The sequence below is a fragment of the Lathamus discolor genome, chromosome 5, assembly GCF_037157495.1.
Source record: "Lathamus discolor isolate bLatDis1 chromosome 5, bLatDis1.hap1, whole genome shotgun sequence".
Lineage (NCBI taxonomy): Eukaryota > Metazoa > Chordata > Aves > Psittaciformes > Psittacidae > Lathamus > Lathamus discolor.
In genome coordinates, this window is record NC_088888.1 from 98,868,581 (window position 1) to 98,892,081 (window position 23,501).

The 23,501-nt window shown below is 37.2% G+C and overlaps 1 protein-coding gene across 1 annotated transcript in view; it reads right to left on the reverse strand.

Moving 5' to 3' along the window:
* NBAS (NBAS subunit of NRZ tethering complex) overlaps positions 1-23,501 on the reverse strand; it is a 182,627-nt gene that overhangs the window by 31,985 nt on the left and 127,141 nt on the right. The window contains exons 47-48 of the mRNA XM_065681650.1: positions 14,554-14,643; positions 12,205-12,400 (exon numbers count right to left, since the gene is read on the reverse strand). Of these exons, the coding sequence (XP_065537722.1) occupies positions 12,205-12,400; positions 14,554-14,643 (286 nt within the window). The remainder of the gene's footprint in view (positions 1-12,204; positions 12,401-14,553; positions 14,644-23,501) is intronic.

The window sequence follows — 23,501 nt, forward strand, 5'->3', positions numbered from 1 at the left end:
ACGGTGAGCAGGAAAACTAACGCTGAAATACCTTCTGCCTCTGTCTGCCCAATGAAATCTGTTCTGCAAACTACATTTTTACTTGCTGTGAGTATGGCAGAGCCATGACTTTCATCAACAGTTTTTTTCACCACTAATGGTCTCAGGAAATAATTGATAAGGGTGTTCGTACCCAAAGAATCAAGATGCAGGAATCAGAAGAATATTTTCCTTCATTATAATTGTTTGTTTATTGAAAAAAGCTGTATTTGTGCTTAAAAGCAACTCTGTATATTAAAGTCAGAGACATTTCTGGTTTCCAAGAGCTGCAAAACCTACTGATTTACATGATTATAAAAAATTCAGTTTATTAAATCCACCAGATTGTAAATGTAAATATTTCAAAATATGTTCATGTTTGTCACTGCAGCATAAATTTGAATTAATACGGCATTGAAAATTGAAACACTAAGCAGGCATTTGAGTAATCCCTTCTCACTAAAACATGTTTTCCATTTTCCAGGACTCCCTTGTCAAATGGAGTATGTTTTTATTTATCCCAACAGCACCATCACTCTCCAAAACTCCAGTGGTACAGATTTCATCTACGGTGCATTTTAAAATAATAGGCAGATCTGAAATGAAAGATTTTATTCAGATTTGAGATAGGGAATGCTGATACTAAAACTTGCTTCCACTCATGAGAATAGGGCTTAACATAGTTTACAAGCAACGACAGAAAGGATGGATTATGATTTGATAGAATTTCTGTAACTGCATCTTGGTGTGCTGTTCACAGCACAAATATGACAACAGTCTTGCCTTAAGGAGTTTACAATATAATGAGGTGAATCAGCAAAGAAAATACTACCCCTCCTACACTAACAGGCCAGTCAGGATTGGCCAATGAAGAAGTTCATCCTTCTGTTTTGTGGGTTAACCTGTAGACTGTCAATCCCTATTATGTAGGTACCTGTTCAGCTACTTACACATTAATTAGAATTTACGTTCTGAAACACACTGGGCCTACAACATTTTTTTAAAAAGAAGACTTGTAAATTGTGACTGAGAGGGATGTCCTCACAGACACAACAGGGTCAGGCTGAGGAGAGCAGTAATGGGCTCAGAAGTGCAAACCACTATGTTCCCTAGCCACCTGTTTGCCAGTGTATGGGCAAAAGCACACACAAAGAAAGGAAGTCAAGAGTAACCATGACAGAAGCTTGGGCATGGACAGTCTGAGGTATTAGTTGAAGGCAGGTTAGGAGGAGACATCACACACAGGCAGACAAAATAGGTTAGAAACCAGCAAACTAATCTGTTTTCTGTGACACACTGACAGAGATCCAAAGAAGGAGGGAAAGTGGGAAACTACCCCACTCTTTCTCCTTACTGTTTTTCCATCACTCTATTTATAGTCCCATTCTCCGAAGTTTAAGAGACTGTAGTGCTGGAGGAAGGCATTACTGCAATCTATTCTGATAATCTACATATCTCTGTGCACAATTTTATCCAGTAATTTTGCACTAAACTTGTAACATCTGTTTGAGCTAGAATGTTTCCTATAGACTGTCTTTTGATTGAAGTAAACAGGTTTAATATCTTCCTAGTAAATTATTCCTACCTATTGATCGAAAGGTAAATCTTCATTATTTGATTTTACCAAGATTCTACCTAACTTGATCTTGCCACAGGAAAATCTGAATATACAGTTTGTCTACACAGTGTTGTTTCCAGTTCTTATTCCTAATTAACCCGCTCTTGACTACACAGATACACTTTTCCTATTCTTCCTTCCATGTGTGTTTTTTGACCACTGCTGGCTGCAGAATACTGGGCTGGACTGGACCTTCATCTGAATCAGCACTGACTTTTTTATGTACTTGCACACTAATTAAAATTTACATTCTGAAACACACTGGGCCCATGTAATTTTGTCATATGCATCTTCTAAGTGGAATTGCGGAAACACAAGGGTTCAGGTAAGCTTATCTTTTTCTGCATATGTAATGCACACTCTCACAAGGTAGCTAAATAGGAATCAATGAGGTCAAGCAAAAGTTACTTCTCAAAGATGTATTGTACAGACCTAACCTCAAACTTAGTACCTCCTTGCAACTCTTTCCCCGGTATTTATCAAAATTTTGATTTTTAAACAGTAATGTCATACAGGACCTTTCACACTACGCACTAGCACTATAAGGCCATGTACTGAGTTAAATGTGGTCAAGAAATATAGTTTAAAGAACACATTTATACAGCACTAGGTTTTACATACTTCAAATATTCATGCTGTTTTAGAATTAAATTAAAAAGTTTTCATAGAAAAAGTAATATTGCCAAATGACTATGACGAGACATAATCTGCTTCCTTACTGAGCGTTCAGTCTTAGTACTGCACTTGCACCCTATTTTTGGAAAGCCTTTTGCGTAAAGCTGATAAGAACTTTTACTTTTGAGAAAACCCATGGAAAGCTGTGGGTTAGATTGTAAAAGTGTTAGTTTGCTCACACCACTGCTGGGTAAGAAAAGTGCAATTTGAAGAGCACATACATACAACTAAACAGCAAACCTGGCAAGTTCAAAGATTCCCTGTGCGTTATAAAAAAAAATATGCCAGTGTGTGTCATTTGAGAAGTCCATCTTTCCTTTAGCACAGATGAGTTTTACCTTCTTAGAAATGTATTCCAAATATATTCCTCTCATGCAGAGGAACCTGTCAGTTTTAAATCAGGCTTTTTCATCTTACTTTCTCCATCCGCCCAAATTCACATATGAATAATCCCACTTTCAATCCATTTTCCCCCCTTGTAAATGGAAACTTGCATGGTAGCAAGTCACAGCTGAGAGATGGTAACTTAAAAAACTGTTCCACTAGGCTCATAAATGCTACCATACAATGATGGAATTTTGTTCTATTTTATGAAATAAACCATTGTAAGAAAAACATGATCCGGTATGTAGCCTGGATCAGTGCTGCAGATTAAATACCCTTGCTTGAAAGAAGCAATTTTGAAGCTATGTTTATGGAGTTATCCCAGTTAATAAAAATCAACTGCTATACTAAGGAATATCCACTTAAAAAAACCCAACAAACCAAAACTAACAAAAAATAAAAAAATCCCAACACATTCTAAATACTGTTGATTTCCATTACTAGAGGGAATATAACCTGAGATAGTGATGCAAAAGGCCTACCTCACATCTCCCCTCCATTTAAGACCAACAAGGCCACTGGAGTTCATGGTGTAGCATAGTCCAAGTTCTGAACTCACAAGGAGCACCCAGACCACTATGACATTGTCCTGCATTTAGTACTAGCAGTCAGTTTTTCTCCTTCCTAGTAGCTGGTGCAGCGCTATGTTTTGACTTCCAGCATGGGAACAGAGCTGATAACACCGATTGTTTTTAATTGTTGCTATGTAATGTTTACGCTAAGGACTTTCTGAGTCTCATGCTCTGCCAGGGACAAGGGGAGGCTGGGAGGAAGCAGAGACAGGACACCTGACCCAAACTAGCCAAAGAGGTATTCCATACCACAGCACGTCATGCCCAGGGAGGTAACTGGGGTTAGCCAGAAGGGCACAGGCTCCCTTCAGGGGGGTCGAACTCGTTTGGCAGTGGTATTGTATTCTCTTCCCTTGTCATTTTCTCTTATCATTATTATCATTGGTGGTAGCAGTAGTGATTTGTGTTATACCTTAGTTACTGGGCTGTTCTTATCTCAACCTGTAGGAATTACATCCTCTTGATTCTCCTCCCCACCCCTCCGGGAGCAGGGGTGGTGGAAGGAAAGAAAGAGGGAGAAAAGGTGGGGGAGAGTGAGTGGACGAGCTGTGTGGCTCGGTTTAAACCACAACAAATCTAGACTTGGGGAAAAAACAATCAACAACTGACAGATCAGAAATGTCTGCTATCAAAACAACAATCTGATAGCAATCAATACAAAATTAAGACTGAAGTTGAGGGTTTTACATGACAAACTGTTCACAACCAATATCTTCTATCCCAACTCTAAGGGTGGGCTCTCTTGAACTTCCCCCAAACTTGGACTTCACATATTTAAAGTTATGAGTGCTGATCACATAAGAAAGCCTGCTGCACATAGATACTAAAGTAATGCACATGATCTCCCAGGTCAAATCCTGCCCACACTGAAGCTAGTGAACAGAATGAGCAAGTTACGAGATTCAAGTTTAAAAACAAACTAACCAGAAGCCTACTGGTGATGAATTAAACAAAGGCTCAACCACATGCTGAGCTGCCCGTCTTGTAGAAATACCCAAGAAATTTTTCGTCTGAACTGATTTATATATTGTTTAATTCCTTATCTGCTTGATATGCAGCTCACTAACACTAAGAAATACACACAGATTCAATAAAACATGAATGTGCTGCCTAATGCATGAAAATGCATAACTTGTGCAGAAAATAAAAATCCATTCATTTATATTCTGCAGAAGACTATGTCCTAATCTGCAAATACATTTCAACACAGAGAAAACCTCTGAACTAGAGGTACTAGATACTGATAGACACATTAGGGCAAATCAAGACAAAAATATGCATTTGAAAGGTTTACATATCTAGTTAGCTAGAACTGAAAGAGACAGGGTTAACATACATGTAATTTAAAATCTATATTGACTAGGTGTCAGTTAATAGGTAAAAAATTCTATCTTTGTAAATAATGGCTAAAACGAAGACCTGTGCAACCTGAGGGACTTAAAAACGTGCAAGTCATTTTACTTGTATGCGCCAGCTACTAATCACTGTTTCATAGTCTACGTATAATATACTCTACATTTAGAACAGACAAGTGTTGGAAGCTGCAACCTAGAAATTACAAGACTTTAATCTTTCAGTACTACTTTTAGATTTAAGCTGTTAAATCAGCATCAGCCATTTCCCTCAACACCTTAATGCAAGTGGCTCTTCAATTTACCTTTTCTGATCATCACCAATACCAAGCATGCACAAGCTCCCAGTATTCGGCTAGATGTATAACTGCTGTCTTAATAACCAAAGTTTGCTATTCTTGCTAACAGAGGGAAAATGATTTTAAAAGCTGCTTTCATGCAAATTAAAACCTGTCAAAATTAATCTTTCCAAAATGTCATCCTGGAGATAGACTAATCTGACAAATTAAAAGATCCTAGACCAGGAGCACTTAAAGTACCAAATGGGTGGATATCACAAAATTATTTAAGCCGTAAAAACTGAAATAAGTGAGTAGCACGGTTGTAGCCATAAAAACTGTCAGAAGGCAGCAGGCAGCATGGTGCAACCGCCATACCAAATAGCATTATGGAAGCACTGTAACTGGTGGTTTTCTTTTTGATTTTATGTAACAAAAGTCCTAGCAGTCACAGTGATCACAGCTGTGTCCCTATGTAATAATAGCCACAATGTGGGGAAAAAACAAAACAAAACTAAACAAAACCAAACACCAAAAAAACCCTCAAAACCCAACAAAAAATGAAAGCCACCATTTGATCAACATGAACTATCAGAAATTACTACTATTTTAATAATACCTGAGAAGTGCTCCTCAGATGATAGAGTTTACAGACCTCTAAATAAAGTGTCAGCTAGCAAGACCACTGATGGAATAAGACAATACTTTGAAAAAATGCATGGCATCAACGGAACATCAGCTATTAATATAAAATACTCATTTAAGCTATTAACTAAATAATGCCTGGAAAAAAACGGTTTTACAATTCATTATCTTTTCACAAGGCTTTTGACAACATTCCTGATGAAACCACTGAAGAACCTGATCTGCTAACAGGAACAAAACCTACAAACAAGCAAACAAGCCCCCCAGTTTATGATCAAATAGTAAAGGCAAAAAGTAGAATTTTTATGATTTCGTGACTGCTTCTTTCCTTATATGAATTAAATGATGTTTTTGAAGGACTGGAAGCATTTAACAGAATACTGCATGCAAATAAGCTGGAAAAAAAAATATGGTATGTAAATGACTATATGATAGCAAATGAAATGTAACAATGGCAAAACCAAAAGATTTTAAAATATGCAAAATCAGCAGCATCAAAACAGGAATCTGAGCCTCACTGAATGAAATTCAGAGACCTCTGAATGTACAGCTGAAGTCAAGAGAGCAGTTAAGGTGCTGGGATGCATAAACATGGCCTGTTGATTTCCACAGGGAAATCACATTCACATCTCCAACAAACTCCTTTTCAGGAGGTATACTGCGTAACACAGTGGGCTCTGAGATAGAAGGAAGAATAGTTGCAGAGAGAGAAAACACTGTGGGTTTAGTAACATGATTGAATTATTTACTTAGACTGAGTAAACAACAGAATAAGGAAAGAAGTGATGAAATACATTAAAACAGAGCAGGGACTTTTGATTTTCTGGATTTTACTATCCTATAAAACATAGAACAATATATACCAAGTCACATAAAGAGATAAAAATAATATTTTTATATTTTTTTTAATCCTATGAAGTTTCAGCATGTTTTGCACTCAATGCTGTATGGTGTGCCAATGCCAAGAATTTAGCACAAGACAGCCAAGAATTATAGTTCATCCACCAATTGCTTTGCAACATAATAATAGAACACGGAATACATCACTATTGAGCTCTTCATTTTTCTGAAACTGAGATAAAAGCAGAATATGCAATGATTAAACCATTCTCCTCTTACACCTTCATTACAAAAGACCTATTATAATAAAGTAAATTGTCCCCCATGAATCCACTCCAGAGCACTTTTTATCTTCCTCTGAAGCAACTGCTGCTAGCCACAGAATACTGCAGTACTTGGGCCTTGCCTTCAAAACCATCATGTGCACTCAAGCTGTACTGCTTTTCTCTGTTGGTCTTATCCGTTTTACTTGTGCAGTTAATGGAAAATATTTCATTTGCATCTTAAAGTATTTAATTAATCATACACGCTGCAATTTATGTTTCCAGAAAAAATACATTTCACATGTTCTCATAAGGATAAATTGCATCTTCAAGGAATGGAAATTAGTGTTTTAAAATATTAATTAAATTTTAAATTAAATTTCTTAAGCTTAATTTTTATGCAATACCAGTAGAGAAACAATGCTATCAGAATTACAAACATCACCATAACAAATTTACTCAAAGTTGATAGGGCCATAAATCTTTCTTCTAATTCAGCATTTTTCACAAATAAGAGGTGGCTGAGGATTAGATAGAGCTCCTCCACTTGCATTTTGCCAGATCAAGTCAAACGCAAAGTTACTGTTACCTGATAAACTACTTCAGCAAAATGACTTGGGAATTCTTAACTCTCACTGTGCTTTCCAAATCTTTGTGTTTAAATCTTTCTGACACAAGTAAAGGCAACAGGAAAATGCTGAAAATCAGTGGACATTGACTTACTCCCACTGAGACCTTTCTTAATGAAGTCATATGAAGAAGCTTCATGTAAACATAAATGCATTTTTCATATACGGGGGAAAGAGGAACAAAGAGCAATGGAGGCTTGACAGTCATACCCAAGTTCTCAGATAGCCACAATGTCAATATAGACATTATTAAGGTTGTTGAGACACATAAAACTTGTATATGGCTTACATAGAGACTATATGAAGGAAGGACAAATGCGTGGGGTACATACACAACACAATCTGGCAATTTTTCAAAGCTAAAATTAGGGGAAAAAACACCACAAAACAAAACAGATAAGAAAGGTGCCTAAAGTTATGATCTCAAATTTGCATTACGTATTCCTTATGATTTTCAAAAATGCTCAGCTCTCAGCAGCTCTGTATACCCCAACATCATGAAAAAAACATAATGTAACAGTATGAGGTAAAAAGCTAAATGAGATTACCTTCTCTACATGACAAAGCTATTTGCATTTAAGTGGCATGCAAATAGTAATTACAATTTTCATTTGCATAATAATTAAACAATCCTTTTCAGACAAGGTGTGCCTTATAGAATCTTCACAGTTACTAACTTCTTACCTTAAACTAACCCTTGGTTTACCTACAGAAGCTTTGTTAGTGCCATTATAATTCCCTGAGGCAAACCCCTAATTCTTATTACTGCAATTTATGCCTTGTAACTGGTCACTGAACTGAAAGACTTGTGTATACACACATAACCTGTTAGCTGATACCTTACATATGTTAGAGAGTGCTGTGAGTCATTACATTCTGTTTTTTTTTATACACATTCTAAACCCATGCACTTTCCCCCCCCAACATTTTTTATATATATACATATATATATATATAAAGAAGTCAGTACCTTGACCCCTATTTTTCATGCACCAGTTAACTAGAAAATTACAGAACCTGAAAAGCTGAGATAAAATTCATCAAGGGGATTAAAACAACGCATGCCTTCTCCCTCCACTAGTGTGGGATGCTACCGAAATGTGAATTAAAGACTCTCAAGCCTTTGAAAGATGAAGACCCCTGAATTTTTAATTTTGTTAACTAATCATTAGAGTACTGGAAATTGCTGGTTTTCTGACTGTTTGATAGGTAGCTGCTACCATAAAATACATTTTTAATTCTGTAAAAACTAGCCTGTTTCCCAGCAGTACTTTGATTTGTAGGACCACTACTTAAAGCACCTAGAGCATAATTAAATATTAAGTCCCTCCTTGATATATGCAAAGTCTGGCTAAGAGGATTAGTAGACATACTGAGGGGGGCTTTCACACATTTTCTGGTAATTGAACACTACGATATCATTACAGTTATCTTTACTCAATAGGAATCCACACTCATCCTTTATGGTGTCTGCTGTCCCTTTGAAATGTAAAGAAGGATCCCCTTAAAGCATGTAAAAAATGTCAAGCAGGTAAGGATGAACCAATCTGGAAGTAAGAGAAAGAATACATTTTTAAAATATTTGCAATTTAAAGTTCATTTTAAAGAAGCCCCAAACCAACAACCTTTAAACACATTCTTCTACAATCCAAAATTAACATTCAATCCACACATACCCTTCTTAAAAAAAAAAGTGGGTTTTTTTTATTTACTACTTTGCTTGATGAGAAAGGATGACCAAATTAATAATGGTGTAGTGATGCTAGATAAACTGATACCTACAGACTCAACATAGCAGTCTGAGCACATGTTTGAAATGTCTACTTTTTGACCCCGTTTCACCCAGGACTACCCAGCAACCTGATCAAACTTTTCAATTGTGTTTCAACATTCCCTTCTGTAAAACAGGGCTGATTTTGAAGGCCTTTGCACCTGAGATATTAACTTGCACGAGAAACACACTTAGTTAACGGTTTGCCCAAAGCTCGCTCTCTACTTTTCAGTAGTCATGAAACTACTGAATACGGCAGTGTTCTTATACCGTGAAGGACTGTGAAACATACAGAGTTTTCATTGTGCTATTTTATTATGCTATTTCCTCTGTTTATGAATTCACAAAATATGCAAACTTAAACATCAAATAAAATCATTGCTCACTCTTTAGTATCAACTTGTAGACTAGCATTTGACATCAGCTGACTAGAAGAGTTAAAAATAAGCAAAATATAGTCTAAAGCAGTGGTTCACTCATTTGTTTTCTTGGACATTTGTGAAGAACTCTGAATTCCAATGACTGGTACCTAACAGACAAACCAATACGACTCTCCTGTCTAAATCACAGCAAAAAATATTCTATGCACAATCACTAGCACAAAATATTCAATGAAAACAAAAGGTTCTCATCTATCACATTAGCTTGAACTGACATGAAAATTAGAATAATGTTAAAATATGCTCCAACAGGACTTCTAGCAGCAATTTTTAGCGCTCTTAAGCAGCAATTTGAGTGAAAGCCCAATGATTTTCATACACGTAGATAAAAGACAGCCTTCACTATTGTGAAGCAAGAAAACAATATCTGAACTTAACTAAATAATACACACCATTTTCAGAGACTTTTTATATTACAGTATTGTATACACATTTTTATACAATAAGCTCTGAAATGTTTGAACTTTTCTAGCACAGGAGTTAAGCTTTTTAGTACATGGCTTCATGCACTACTTGCTTACTCACAGCAAAAGAGCAGAGCACTTAAGTGACCAGCCAGTCTGTGTTAGGAGCAAATAGATGGCTGCCAGGGGAATTACTTTTTTTTCCCCTAGGGATCGGAGGCATTCTTCCCTCACAAAAAAAACAGGTATATTTTCCTGGTTGAAATTAGGAGTATTCTAAAAATCCACTACTTCAGGGAACAGAAATTATTAACTGATTATACGGACAGACCTAAACAGGCTGGAAGAAGGGGCCAACAAGAATCACACAAGGTTTAATGGCCACGCTGCGTCTAGGACAGAAGAAGTGGGGAGGGCTAGGCTGTGGAACAGCTCTGTGAGAGGGTCTTGGGTGTCCTGCTGGGCAGTGAGCCACACGAGCTAGCAGCATATGTGATTAACTCAATTTTTCAAATATCACAAGGCAAAGCTAATGGGTGTGTTTCATGTTGTAAAGTTATATACAGTTTGACTTACCACATTATGAGAGCAAATCAAAAATAATCAGATCTCATATATGTCTCAAACAAGTGTAATGAGTCCCACAAGATTTCTGACAAATACAGGTTCTTTTTCTGTCTTCTACATGGGTGTTTCTGTCTTTCACATGGGTGTTTCTGTCTTTCACATGGGTGAAAGCTATTACTACCTATTACTACTATTCTTAAAACATAATCTAGTTGAATCTTTTAGACTTGAACTGCTTTTAGACTGGAAAGCAGGTCACAGGCAACAGAAATATTGACAAAGGATTGAATTGAAGAATCCAATCATAGAAGGACACCTGAAGAGCAATTGAGGAGTTAAGTGCTTGTATTACTATGAATGCAAGAGAAAAAGCAATTTCTAAAGAAAGCAAGAGATAAGCATTTTCTGTTCCTTTTAAGATATTATTAGGATTATTCCCTTGGATGATCCTAGCACAGTGACTCAGAACTGATATATTGCTTTTGTTTTATATGAATATAAAATGGTTTTATGCATAGATTTTTTTGAGGAACTATTAGGAACCTTCAATTTCAGTTCCATAAAGTGGGGGAAGGCATTTAGAAAATGGATGAAAAGTAACTGCTCTTGAATAATTCTACCTGCAGCAAGTGATATTCATTATTTCAAAATGGCACACAAGCTTCAAAGACAAGACTACTTCTTCCTTTTAAGCCTTTAGTACATTTACATTGTAGGTAAAAATGTAGAACCTCTAAAAATATGTATTATTATGTATTACAATATATATTAACCACTTCACCAAAATAACTTGTGAAATAAAGCAGTTAAAATATTAATGAATAACCAAGAGCCTTTTGGTATATACGGAATTTTTAATACCCTACTTGACAAACGTGAGCATTTTTACTCCTGAGAATATTCCCTAGATGATCCTTATTAGTCTTAGATCAACTTCTACATATACTTTTGAAAAATGAAAGTTATGCATTTTGTTACCCTTTAATTCAGAAGGAAAGTTAATGTGTTTTAATCTTGAAAATCAGAACTCTGTCTCTTTTAGCTGGAAACAAATAAATACCTAAATGTAACTTCTTCCATCAATTATTTTATCTTATTTTTTTTCTGACTTATACACTGAGAAAGACTTAAAACTATTACTTGGGCAGTTAAATATATTAACTGTTTTTGAGCAATTGCTATCTTTCAGTTGTTAGATGCTGCCTCTTAGGAGACCACAGCAGGCTATGACTGAAAGCCCTCTCTATCTATTAAGTCTTTCCATGTGAGAATGTCCTTAATGTTCCTACTACACATTTATGGAATAACACTTTAAGATCCCAGAGGGAAAAAAAAAAAAAAAGAGACAATGGCCAGTAATTCTCATTCTAATTCTGACTATAATACCACACCAAATAGAAGATACAGAGGGAAAGTAAAATTGACAGGAAAAAAAGTCAGCAAATTAAAAAAATATACAAGCACCTCAAAGTCAACGCTTGACATGGTGGAAAATCATAAGTGTTTAATCGAGTTTGGTATTATGTACTCCTGATCCCAAACAAAAGCTGAGGAATCCATTAACTTTACACAGCTTTGTTTTACAAAAAATCATAATATATTAGAAACCTGATTCAAAAGAAAGGTAGAATTAGTACCCATACCAACAGCATGTATCACAACCATGTCCTGGTAAGCCAAAATTTCATCTTATAATCCTTGTATAAAACCAGTCTTATACTATAATTTATAGCAATCAGTATTAATACCTTTTTTTCAGGCCAGCAAGCTCTAAGAACAGCTTGCGTCCTGAAGTACACAAGTAGCTTGCTATCCTCATCACTGAGATGGAAGGCTTGCTCCAGAATTTGCAATACTCTGATGCGAGGCTTCACTGCTAAAGAGTCATCACCACAGAAAGGTCTCAACCACTCCAGAAGGTCATCTGAAGAGACTATTTTCTCCCTGTAATTAAACAATATAGTGTTCAACAGTCTTTGGTAGTCCTTATGAAAATCCTACATGTATTTTCAAAGCTATTAACAAGTACATTCAATACATAACAAATATGTAACACTGGAAGTGGAAGAACTCACCTCTGCGAGACTGCAAAGAAACTAGCTCCATAAATCACATGCCTAAGCTAAACAGTGCAAATTTTGACCACCAAATAACCATGTAATACCATAGAAACCCATCTATACAGTTATATATTCTCCCACATACTACCCTATTTGCCAGTTTTATGACAATGGTGATGGATTTCAGCACCTGAAAATCCAAGCCTTATCATGGTGTCTGGTCCTCACTGGTGCCTGTACTTCCATGCCATCTGACTTCATGGAAAACCATCCTGAATGCTTGCCTTTTAAGTATGACATTTTTGTATCTGATGCTTATTCATTATATATTATGTCCTATATTCTCTTTCTTTCCTTGCAAGTCCCTTCTTTACACTCCACATATACAAATTAGTTGATTTTTCTGATTTGGCTAATTAGAAAAATTCTTAATTAAAGTATTTGCTTCAAATAGTGCATTATATTGAATACAGTCTAACTGTGTGAAAGCATTTAAAGTGCACAGATTACCATGAAATCATCAACCAGCTAGCAGGTGCAGATAGTCTATTATGTCCCTAAGAGGCTATAAACTAGCATGTAACAAATTAGTAAATAGTATTCTGCTACCTTTCAGTAGTATTTTAAAACTAAAGTTGTTTTTTTTCCCTCTGGAGAAAAAAAAAATCATGAAAGTGGTTCCAGGTGGAGCATAATTTGTAACTAATGTTCCCTTATTTGTCTTAACAAGACAGACGGGAAAGTAATATCAGACAGAAAACACCAATTTAACCTGTCTTGCAGCTCTGAAATAATAAACATTGACAGCGTAGGTTTTCAATTTTACTTAGGCTTTATATTGTGTGAATGACACCGTTAGCTCAGAACTTCAGCTAAATTAGTCATGCTTCTGCTGAACAGGTGGCATTACAACTGTAAATTAAAAGTTTGGGAATTAAGAGGACCTGCTGGAATACTTCAAGAGATTTTTAGAGCTCACACTTGATGTTTATGCATGTTTTCCAGAGGGAAATATTTATATTTTGTAAATTGAATAGCTGAGGTTTAAGGTGATATATAAGAACAAGTGTTCAAATGAATGTAAGCAATCTCTTGTAATCACCATGTCTTTCACTCCAGCTTATTGTTTCAGCGGTTAAATACTGAAGTATGCAAATAAAAGACTCCAGAAAGTGCATCTCAGAATAAAATAGTACCAATTCTTGCATTCTAACTTACAACATTGCCAATTAAATTTACAGTTGATTTTGACATCAATTCAGTCTAGTTCAGTATCCAATATTTATCTAATTCAGTGTCAGTGGAGAAGCCTCCAAACAATAGCATGATTGGTTTTCTGTGGCTACCAGAGGGCGCGAGTTTTTTTTTATCATGCATGAGTTAGTCTGTATGTCTAGAAATAAAACTGGTTTTTGGTTTTTGATTTTTTTTTTTAATCCTTCTCTTTACCAGAATTTCAAAAAAATGCCAGTGAGACATACAGAACATTCTGTATGTCTCCATACACCACATTTCATTATGTGACCTGAAATAAGGACATCCCCAAAACACAACAAAAAAAAATGTGGTGAAGCATCATCGTACAGCACTTGTGAAACTGCTTCTTCATTATACCCTACAAACATTAACAAATTTAGATATCTAAATTAAGATATCTAAAAGCGAGTCACTATAATTTGTAACTTATCTACTAAACTGGAACAAAAGCAGTGAAATACTCCTGGTAGATATACAGTCTAAGTAGTCACAGCATAAAAAACATTTTCTCCAACCACCATAACACATAATTACCTAAATTTTAGGTTCAGTGACTTGCTTTCTTCCAAATGATCAAGTAAAGGCTTCTGTCAGGGCTAGGTTTTGAACCTGATAAATGATAGACTGTTCCAGAATAAACTCTTACAAAATTAAGCGCAGACCCATTACAGATACCCATGAAGAAAAATCATCCATATTCAGTATCATACCTTCAATGTTTTCATCATGAGAAGTATCTCTGAAAGTCCTAATCAAAAAATCTATAAAGGAAGTTCTTACCTTTTCTCCACACTTGCATGCACTGCAGAGACGATGCCTTCTAGGATCCCAAGTGGATCTTTCACTGATGTGGATGAGCCACCATTTCCACTGTTAAGCGAAGACATAATATTACCATTAAAATTGTCCTTGATGTCATATCCAATTCTATCCACCTGTAAGATTTACATGAACTGTTCAACAATTCTAGGATTTATATGAAATGTTCAACAATTCTATCAAAATGTTACTTTTCCTGCTTAACTAGTACCTTTATGTAAAAGTAATGTAAGGAGCAACACGGAAAGAAAAATACAAAAATACTTGAGTGAAACCTGAAAGAAAAAGAATAGTTAACATTTAGCTCTTCTCAGATTAGTTCAGCAGAATATAAACATGTAATCTCATTAAAGATCTCACCAGTATTGACTAAAGAGATTAAAAGTTACACATAAATGCCATCTTTTCAAATATTGCTTTGCAGTACCACTACTGGGTTAAACCAACTTGACTGTAAACTGAATCAACAGAATCCTCTCTGCTGATTCATCAGATTTCTCCCTGGACCCCTGGCTTCACTTTCCATTGGATCAACCATGTTCATGATTATCAGAACCAGTAAAATTATAAGTATGGAATATGTGGTCAGGAACAGCATGTGGGAAAGGGGAGGGTCAAGCCACCCATGAAACAGCATCCACTACGCATGTGTAGGAACAGAAAAATGTGAATCGTGCTGCCTATCTGGTGTTTCAGTTTCAATAGAGTGTTGCAGGTCAAAAGGTGGTAAATATTTAAAATAAAAATCACCCCAGTAGGAAAAAAAGCTTCCTTTATAATGCAATGAAACTGACATTTTCTGCTAAGACTTTCAGTAAAACAAACCTAAGATGTGCTTGGTGTTTGTCTGTTCATGGAAACCACTGCAGTGTCAGTGATGCCTGGATGAGCTAGAAAAACAACAGTTTTGCCTATCTTAGAGTTTGTCAATGCTGCATTAAAGAGAAAGAAAGGCAAGTAGTTCCGAAGTTAGCATAATAAAGATGACTCAAAACACCCGAGATAAAGTGTATTTTCTCTACAGTTCATCAGCATATCAAAGCTCTTCTGCTACTAAAAATGTCAGCCTCTTCCTATATGATCTTTAAGAAGAACGAAGACATCTCCAGACTAGCCTGACTGTTCTGTCTAAAGCTAAAATACACTATATAGCTGATAGTAAAGTGCAAAAATAACTGCAATATTCTACTTTTTTTTGTCAAGAGTTATGAGAGCATAATAATTTTCTCATTTATTACTTCCATAAGATAAATATATTGCCTAAAAATGATTATGCTACGTGGCATAGAGACCTGAATTTGTTATAACCTTTAACATCTTCACTCAGAACTTTCTACTTTAATAGGTGACCAGCACTTCTGTGAACAATACTAGCTTTAAAACCAACACGACACCATTCAGAACAGATGAAAGATAATCTGTTGCACGATTAAATCTTAGTATATTAATTTTAAATTGCTAAATTGCATTCATTGTCCTGGGTTCAGCAGTAGCAGTTATTTTTCGCCTTCTTAGTAGCTGGTGCAGCGCCGTGTTTTGACTTTCAGCCTTGGAACAGAGCTGATAACACAAATGTTTTAGTCTGACCAAGGACTTTCTGAGCCTCATGCTCTGCCAGGGAGGAGGTGAAGCTGGGAGGAAGCAGAGACAGGACACCTGACCCAAACTAGCCAAAGAGGTATTCCATACCACAGCACGTCATGCCCAGGATGTAACCAAGAGTTACCCCGGAAGGGCTGGGGGGACTGCTGTGTTGGACGAGGTATCGGTTGGTGCTCGGTTGGGTGGGGTGGGACGAGTTATCGGTCCGCTGGTGTTGAGGTGTTGCATTCTTTCCTCTTGTTATTTCCTTTATCAATTTTATTATTATTGGTGGTAGCAGCAGTGATTTGTGTTATACCTTAGTTACTAAACTGTTCTTATCTCAACCCGTGGGAGTTGCATTCTTTTCGATTCTCCTCCCCGTCCCTCTGGGAACAGAGGGAGGGAAGAAGGCGGGAGTGAGTGAACGAGCTGTGTGACTTTGTTTAAACCATGACAGGTCGTTTTGGCGCCCAACGTGGAGCATGAAGGGTTGAGATAACGACAGATCTGACTGGATTAACAGTCACTTGTCATAATGCTGATTTATTGGGTCTCAAAGTTGTTTCTTTTGATCTCACAGTTTCAGAATGCTGTACATTACTTAGAGCCGGTATTAGCTGTGTTGGTGCTTATCAGATGGGGGGCTTGGGCTAAGGTTCTTGTTTCACTGTACTTTATGGCAATGGCTTGTAATACAGGTAGGCTCTGGCAGCAGGGCGGGATGGACGTGGCCATGGACTTGTACCTGGCCGTCCCGCTGCTCTTCACCGTCTTGGCCCTTGTCCTCGCCTCCGTCTTTGTGAGGCTGCGGGGAGCCAAGGGGGAGCGGCCCCGGGAGCCGGTGGTGGCTGAAACAACCTGGGAGAGCGGCCCCGGGGACCAGGCAGTGGTGGGAGAAGGGCCGGAGGCCGGGAACGAGGCGGCCACTGAGCAGAGGCAGGAGACGGCAAAGGAGCCGAGCCCTGTGGCCGAGCCCAGCCCCGCGGCAGCCAAGAGCATCAGCCGGAAGCTGCACCCCGAGCTCCATGAGCCCGAGCCCCAGGAGGATGCAGGAGCCCACGCAGCATTTCCCAGCAAGGCAAAGGAGGAAGAGCTGCACCCAGGAAAAGAGAAGCTGGTGGTGTGAGAGCTGGTAAGCACAGCAGTGACACCAGCCCCAGGGACAAGTACAGCAGCGTCATTGGAGAGTTCTGAAGGGTTTGAATGGCCTTTGGGTACCCTTGGGACCTGCCTGCTGATTGTGATGGGGATCAGCAAGTTGGCACACACACAGAGTATGTTCTACCCACAACCATTTTGTCTGATCTCAAAAGTTAAGCAGAGTCGGGTTTGGGTCTTGTCTAGAGTTAGATGACGATATAGGAGGACCAGGAGATTTTCCCCAAGGCTGGACAGTCATGAGTGGCAGGGTGTGTGGGACAGTATGAGCAAATATCTAGTCCACTAGGCCCCTCCAGTGCTTTGGAAGCATCAGAGATGGAAGGCAGCTGTATGGAGTCGCCAGCAACAAGCTGCAGAAACTGCTGAAGGGGACAGTGAATTATTTTGAGCCCGGTGGGCCCATGGCACTTCAGGCCATCAGGGCAGAGATGCAACATAAGAGATGGACTCATGATCGAGGGGTGGACTTAGCAATGGACACTACTGACCAGGTTATTCACAAGTGTGAGCACTGCACACAGCCTCTCCTGCTATGAGAGACTGTTACAAGAGATGGAGCCTGACATCACGGACCAGATGGACTCAGCAGCTTTACAGGGACTGGTCCATGCACTAAGATAAGAGTGCACTGAGATAAGAGTGATGGTATACTGAAAATGTGAGATCTGAGCATGACGTGAATGGTATGGAATAAGGGGTGGATACTGTTTGAAGTAGAAGTAAAAAACTCGTAACACTAGCCTTTTTCTCAAAAAATATTTACATTTGACTATGATATAAATGCCATTTTTAATACCAATCCTATCATATGGCAGCTAAATAAATTTAAAAGTAATGTTTAAATCTAGATATTTTCCTAAATATCTTCAGAATATGTGGAAACAATCAAATTATCATTTATAGTACAAAAATACTCAGGATTTTAGGCTCCTGAATAGACAAAATGTGTGTCCAAAGAACTGAGTGCTCTGCTATGGTTAAAAAAAAACAAAACAAAACAAAAAATTAGATTTAAATTAATAGTACTGCAGAAGTGCGGATACAGTACAAATAACAGCAGCATTAAAGTAGTCATTTTACACTAGCAGCTGCATGTATCAGTATATTGTTTCACATTTGCTTTAAAATGAAAAACAGTAAGAAAATTTAAGATATGTTCCCAGAGCAAAGGCAGATATAAACCACTACATTCATGTTCTGTTTGCAGGCCTGATTTAAATTTTCCCGTATTGTTATGCTTTCTGTGTTGTGGTGTGTTTTGTTTGTTTTTTTTAATTAAGTTTGCAATAAAAAGACATCAAAGCACGTTAACATGGCATATCTAAAGAAAACTAGAATACCTGTAAAGCTTGCTTACTAAGAATACTATGAAGACTGAAATAAAAAAGGACATTTGCAGCCTGTCAGTACTTAAAGGGAGCCTGTAAGAAAGACGGGGAGAGGCTTTTAATAGGGCCTGTTGTGACAGGACACAGGGTAATGGTTTTAAACTAAAAGAGGGTTGATTCATACTAGATCTAAAGAAGAAGATCTTTTTATGATGAAGGTGGTAAGACACTGGCACAGGTTCCCCAGAGAGTTGATCAGTGCCCCATCTCAAGAAACATTCAAAGTCAGATTGCTCTAAGCAACCTGGTCTAGTTACCGATGTCCCTGCCCATTGCAGGGGGATTAGACTAGATGAACTTCAAAGGTCCCTTCAAAACTAACCCATAGTATGACTCTATGGACTCCAGAAATGGACATCTACTTACCCTAAATTACCTTTGTATATGTAAGCAACTGCCATGTCAAAGGATTCTGACCAGCAAGCAAACCTTGTATTTTGGGTATCCTCAGTTTTGGAGATTGGTTCTGAACAGTCCTAGCACTGGCTCTTCAAAAAACTTTTGTCTCTCTAATTAGAAATCAAACATGTTAGCTCCTATCACAACCAGGCTCTGACCCAGTCAAAAACCCCCTCAGAACAAAAGAAACATAAACACAAAATTAATGGCCAATTCTGAAAACAGGAAACCACTGTTTCAGACAATACATCTCTGAAGCCAGTTCTCAGGTAAAATAGATGTATAAATGCTTACAGAAAGCTTCAAATTTGTCATAGACAGACAGGTACTATTTTTCTAAAAAGGAGAAAAGGAGGGGGAAAAAAAAAGGAATCTAAGGAGTAAGTTACAGTTACCTAGAATAAGAAAGGATTTTTTTTAATCTAGAAAGATTGAAAGCTAGCGGGTTTTTAAGCTTAATATTGTCTTTGCTACTTAATAGAGAAACCAGTGAGATTACAGATCATGAGACAAGTAATCGTGTCAAGTTTCCAGATTGTTGCCTTGTTCTTTTCTTAATAATTAATGATTAAAAATAAGCAGCTACTAAAGAAACAAACATAATTAATGAAGGATTAGTCTCCCACACAGATTATATGTTATTTTATGCATGTTTTAAACAGCGTTAACAGGATTCAGTGTTCACCTCAAAACTCTTAGGTATGAGCCTGGTGAAATTATACTGATTAAGGCTTATTTTGATTTCAGTTCAGCTTCAGAAAATATGATGCATATTTAATCAACTTCCTCAAACATAGTAAAATACAAAGAATCTTTGAAAGATGAACAAATTTACTTCACCTTTTAACCTAATTACAGTGTTCATCTAAAATGCTCAATATCACCTTACTTTTCCAGGCTTATTTTCCTGTTTCCATTTGCATTTCCTCTATGTATCGGGAAAATAATAAAGTAATATATTGTTGGTGTGATCATTCAAAGCTGGAGAAAAAGTCATAATGCCAAACAATCATTTCCATCAGAAAGTCCAATTAACTATGATATCCAAGTTACAAAATTACTCTGTATGACCTCTGCTCAAGTGAGATCAGAGAGTAAAAAAAAAAAAAAAAGTAAAAATCTGGATTTTGGTTGGTTTTATTAAATTTTTTTTCTCTTTTAAGCAAGCTACTCAATCTAACAAAGCTGGTTTTACCTTCTTCACAAAGCACTGGTCATCTGGCCATTACACAAGAACTCAAAACTTAACCAAACCGTTCCTGCTCACTGCCTGGTAAATACTTCCAAAATTTCATGAAATGCTACATCCATCTGGACACCTAAGATACGGAATTCAGGAGCTGCAAATGAAGAGGTCATAATGTCTTCAACAGAAAAACTGTCTTCCCTGACTGACTAAACATGAAAATGTCTACAGTCATGGATTATGGAAAATGTCCACTATATCACAAGCGATCTTAGATAATGGATTAAACTGAAACTTACGTAAGTCTAATCAAACTGCCATCATTACCAACATATTTTTATTTTGGTTTGTTTTTCTGTGCTTTGTTTTGTTTTGGTGTTTTGTTTGTCTGTTTTTTCCAGAAGTTTTTTTTTAAATAATAGCGTTCCCACAGATAAACAAGCAAATAATACATATAATACAAAGTATGATACGAACATTATACGTGTCATATAAACTATGTAGGTATGCTCTATTGGAGAGATTTTATATATAGCAATGCAAAAGCTTCTACTTTGAATTTTGCATGCCAGAACTAGAGAGTCAAATGAGATAAAAATAGTTAACTGGACAATATCATTCTTGAAATTACAGTACAGGTACCTAATATAAGACTATTAACTGTATCCTGTATTTAACAAGAAGTCCGTTTCTGAGAAGGTGTTGGAGATTTTAAGCTTGTGGTATTGTACAGTGTTGAAAAATGAAACCAAAAAGTAACTTTCTTAATCTTTCATAAAGGCAATACTTTCTAAAAGGTTCTTCTTCTTCAATAGTAAATATATTTATTAATAACAAAGCATACTTTGTTTGAAGGGGGGCATGTAGTTACAAACCTGAAAAAACGATGCAATTTTCAAGCACAGAAGAGGTGGATTGATGCCTAACTTTCAGGCAAGTCACTAACTAATAAATTTTCATATCCATATAGGCCTGTTTCACTTATCATTAGAATACCTTAATTACAGTCCCTGTCATCATACAGAAAATCCAAGTTCAGTGTTACAATCTTACAACTGCTACTCTGAAGGTTAATTGTCAAGGAAGAAACTTTCCAACATGGTATCTTTCAAATCAATTGGATAAAATAACCACACTATGTAACATAACAAAGCTCCAATAAATTAACCTGAAGAATTGTTCCTTGAAATGTTGCATTTATTGAATAGTAGTTTGTCATTCCACATACACAGGCAAGACTACTTCTTTGATTGTATTAACCCTAAAACATGAAATATTACACAAAATGTGGTTAATATGCTCCAATTTCTGTTTAATTTCTATGATCTAGCTTTCAAGCTAGCAGCTGGGCATAGGATAGAGACACATCCAGTTTTATTCACAGTGACAACATTAATAGCAGCAGCCTGAAGATATGTCAAGCAACGACCCTTCTTTTAATTGCTCCCTATATTTGGAGTGATGCTACTCTGCAATATTCTTACTGAATTTCATAATAAGGAGGATATTAGTTCAAGCATTTTCTATTTTATTTTATGTTACATTTTCACTTCATGTTCTTTTATCATTGTAGTAGACAAACTTCACATAGATCATTATCTACTCATTTATCATTAATTATACGGTATGATCTTCCCTTTACCTGGGGGGGGGAGGCAGGACGGGACAGGACAGGACAAAAGAATAAAGCAAAAAAACACATACAAAAATGGGAAAAAACTAATTTGTACTGATCACATTAGGTCACATCACACACCAAATGAGTTCATCTGAAGCATCCACCTAATTCTCCCATCTTTGCCACAGTTTTCTCTACCTGAGAGACAGGTATTTCCTTCTTTATTGGAAAGCGTTGCCTAGGAGTTACTGGTCGTGGTGTCTGCCCTAGAGCTTGCAGACATTCCAGCTTTGCAATGGATATAAGGAACAAGAAATTCAGTCCACAGAAAAATGCTCATAAGAAGCAGAGTAGAAAGAATTTTGGTAGGTTTCTCACACTCTGCATGTACATGAGACTCATTATAGCTGAAATATATGGCCTTTGTGAGTTTTATATTAAAATGCATTACACTGCTACATTCCAGTCAAAAACAGCAGGACAGTGATTACCTAAGAGCAAGTAATTCTTCATCAAATGGACAAACCCAGATAAGAAAGATGGTATTACTTATGTGGCTGTGCAAAAGCTCTACCATCACTGAGGCTGCTATGAACACTTAAACTGAATAACAGGAGGATTCAATTTTCTGCCAAAGAGGACTGCAGGTACTTTGACAGGCTGCTGTCTTTTCATCTGTGGCACTTCAAACTGCTGTAAAAAATACATACATGCTGAAGAAAAAGTAGAGCCATAGATTATTTTCACACTAGACCTGTTTCTCTGTTTCTGGTATGTGCATTCAGATTATCCTGCCCACCTAATTTTTCTGCATGCAGAGTACCAAGATAAATTCTCAAAGTTTTATCTATATAAACTGTCACTAGAAGTGACAAATGGTGTCTGCAGCCATCTAACAATGTAATAATCTTTGGTATTTGTTGCATGTATCTCTTTGGAAGAGAAATACTTCAGGAGAGAGTTTTTTAATGAATAGTTTTCCTGCATTCAGCAGTAGCAGTCATTCTCCTCCTTCTTAGTAGCTAGTGCAGTACTGTGTTTTTGACTTTCAGCCTGGGAACAGCACTGATCTTTTTAGCTGCTGCTCAGTAATGTTTACTCTGACCAAGGACTTTCTGAGCCTCATGCTCTGCCAGGGAGGAGGGGAAGCCGGGAGGAAGCAGAGACAGGGCCCCTGACCCAAACTAGCCAAAGAGGTATTCCATAGTATCATAGAATAGTTAGGGTTGGAAAGGACCTCAAGATCATCTAGTTCCAACCCCCCTGCCATAGGCAGGGACACCTCACACTAAACCATCCCACCCAAGGCTCTGTCCAACCTGCCTTGAACACCGCCAGGGATGGAGCACTCACAACCTCCCTGGGCAATCGATTCCAGTGCCTCAACACCCGAACAGGAAGGAATTTCCTCCTTATATCCAATCTAAACTTCCCGTTTAACTTTTAACCCGTTACCCCTTGTCCTGTCACTACAATCCCTGACCATACCGCAGCACGTCATGCCCACTATATAAACTGGGGGCAGTGTCCTGGGTTTAGCAGTAGCAGTAATTCTTCTCCTTCTTAGTGGCTG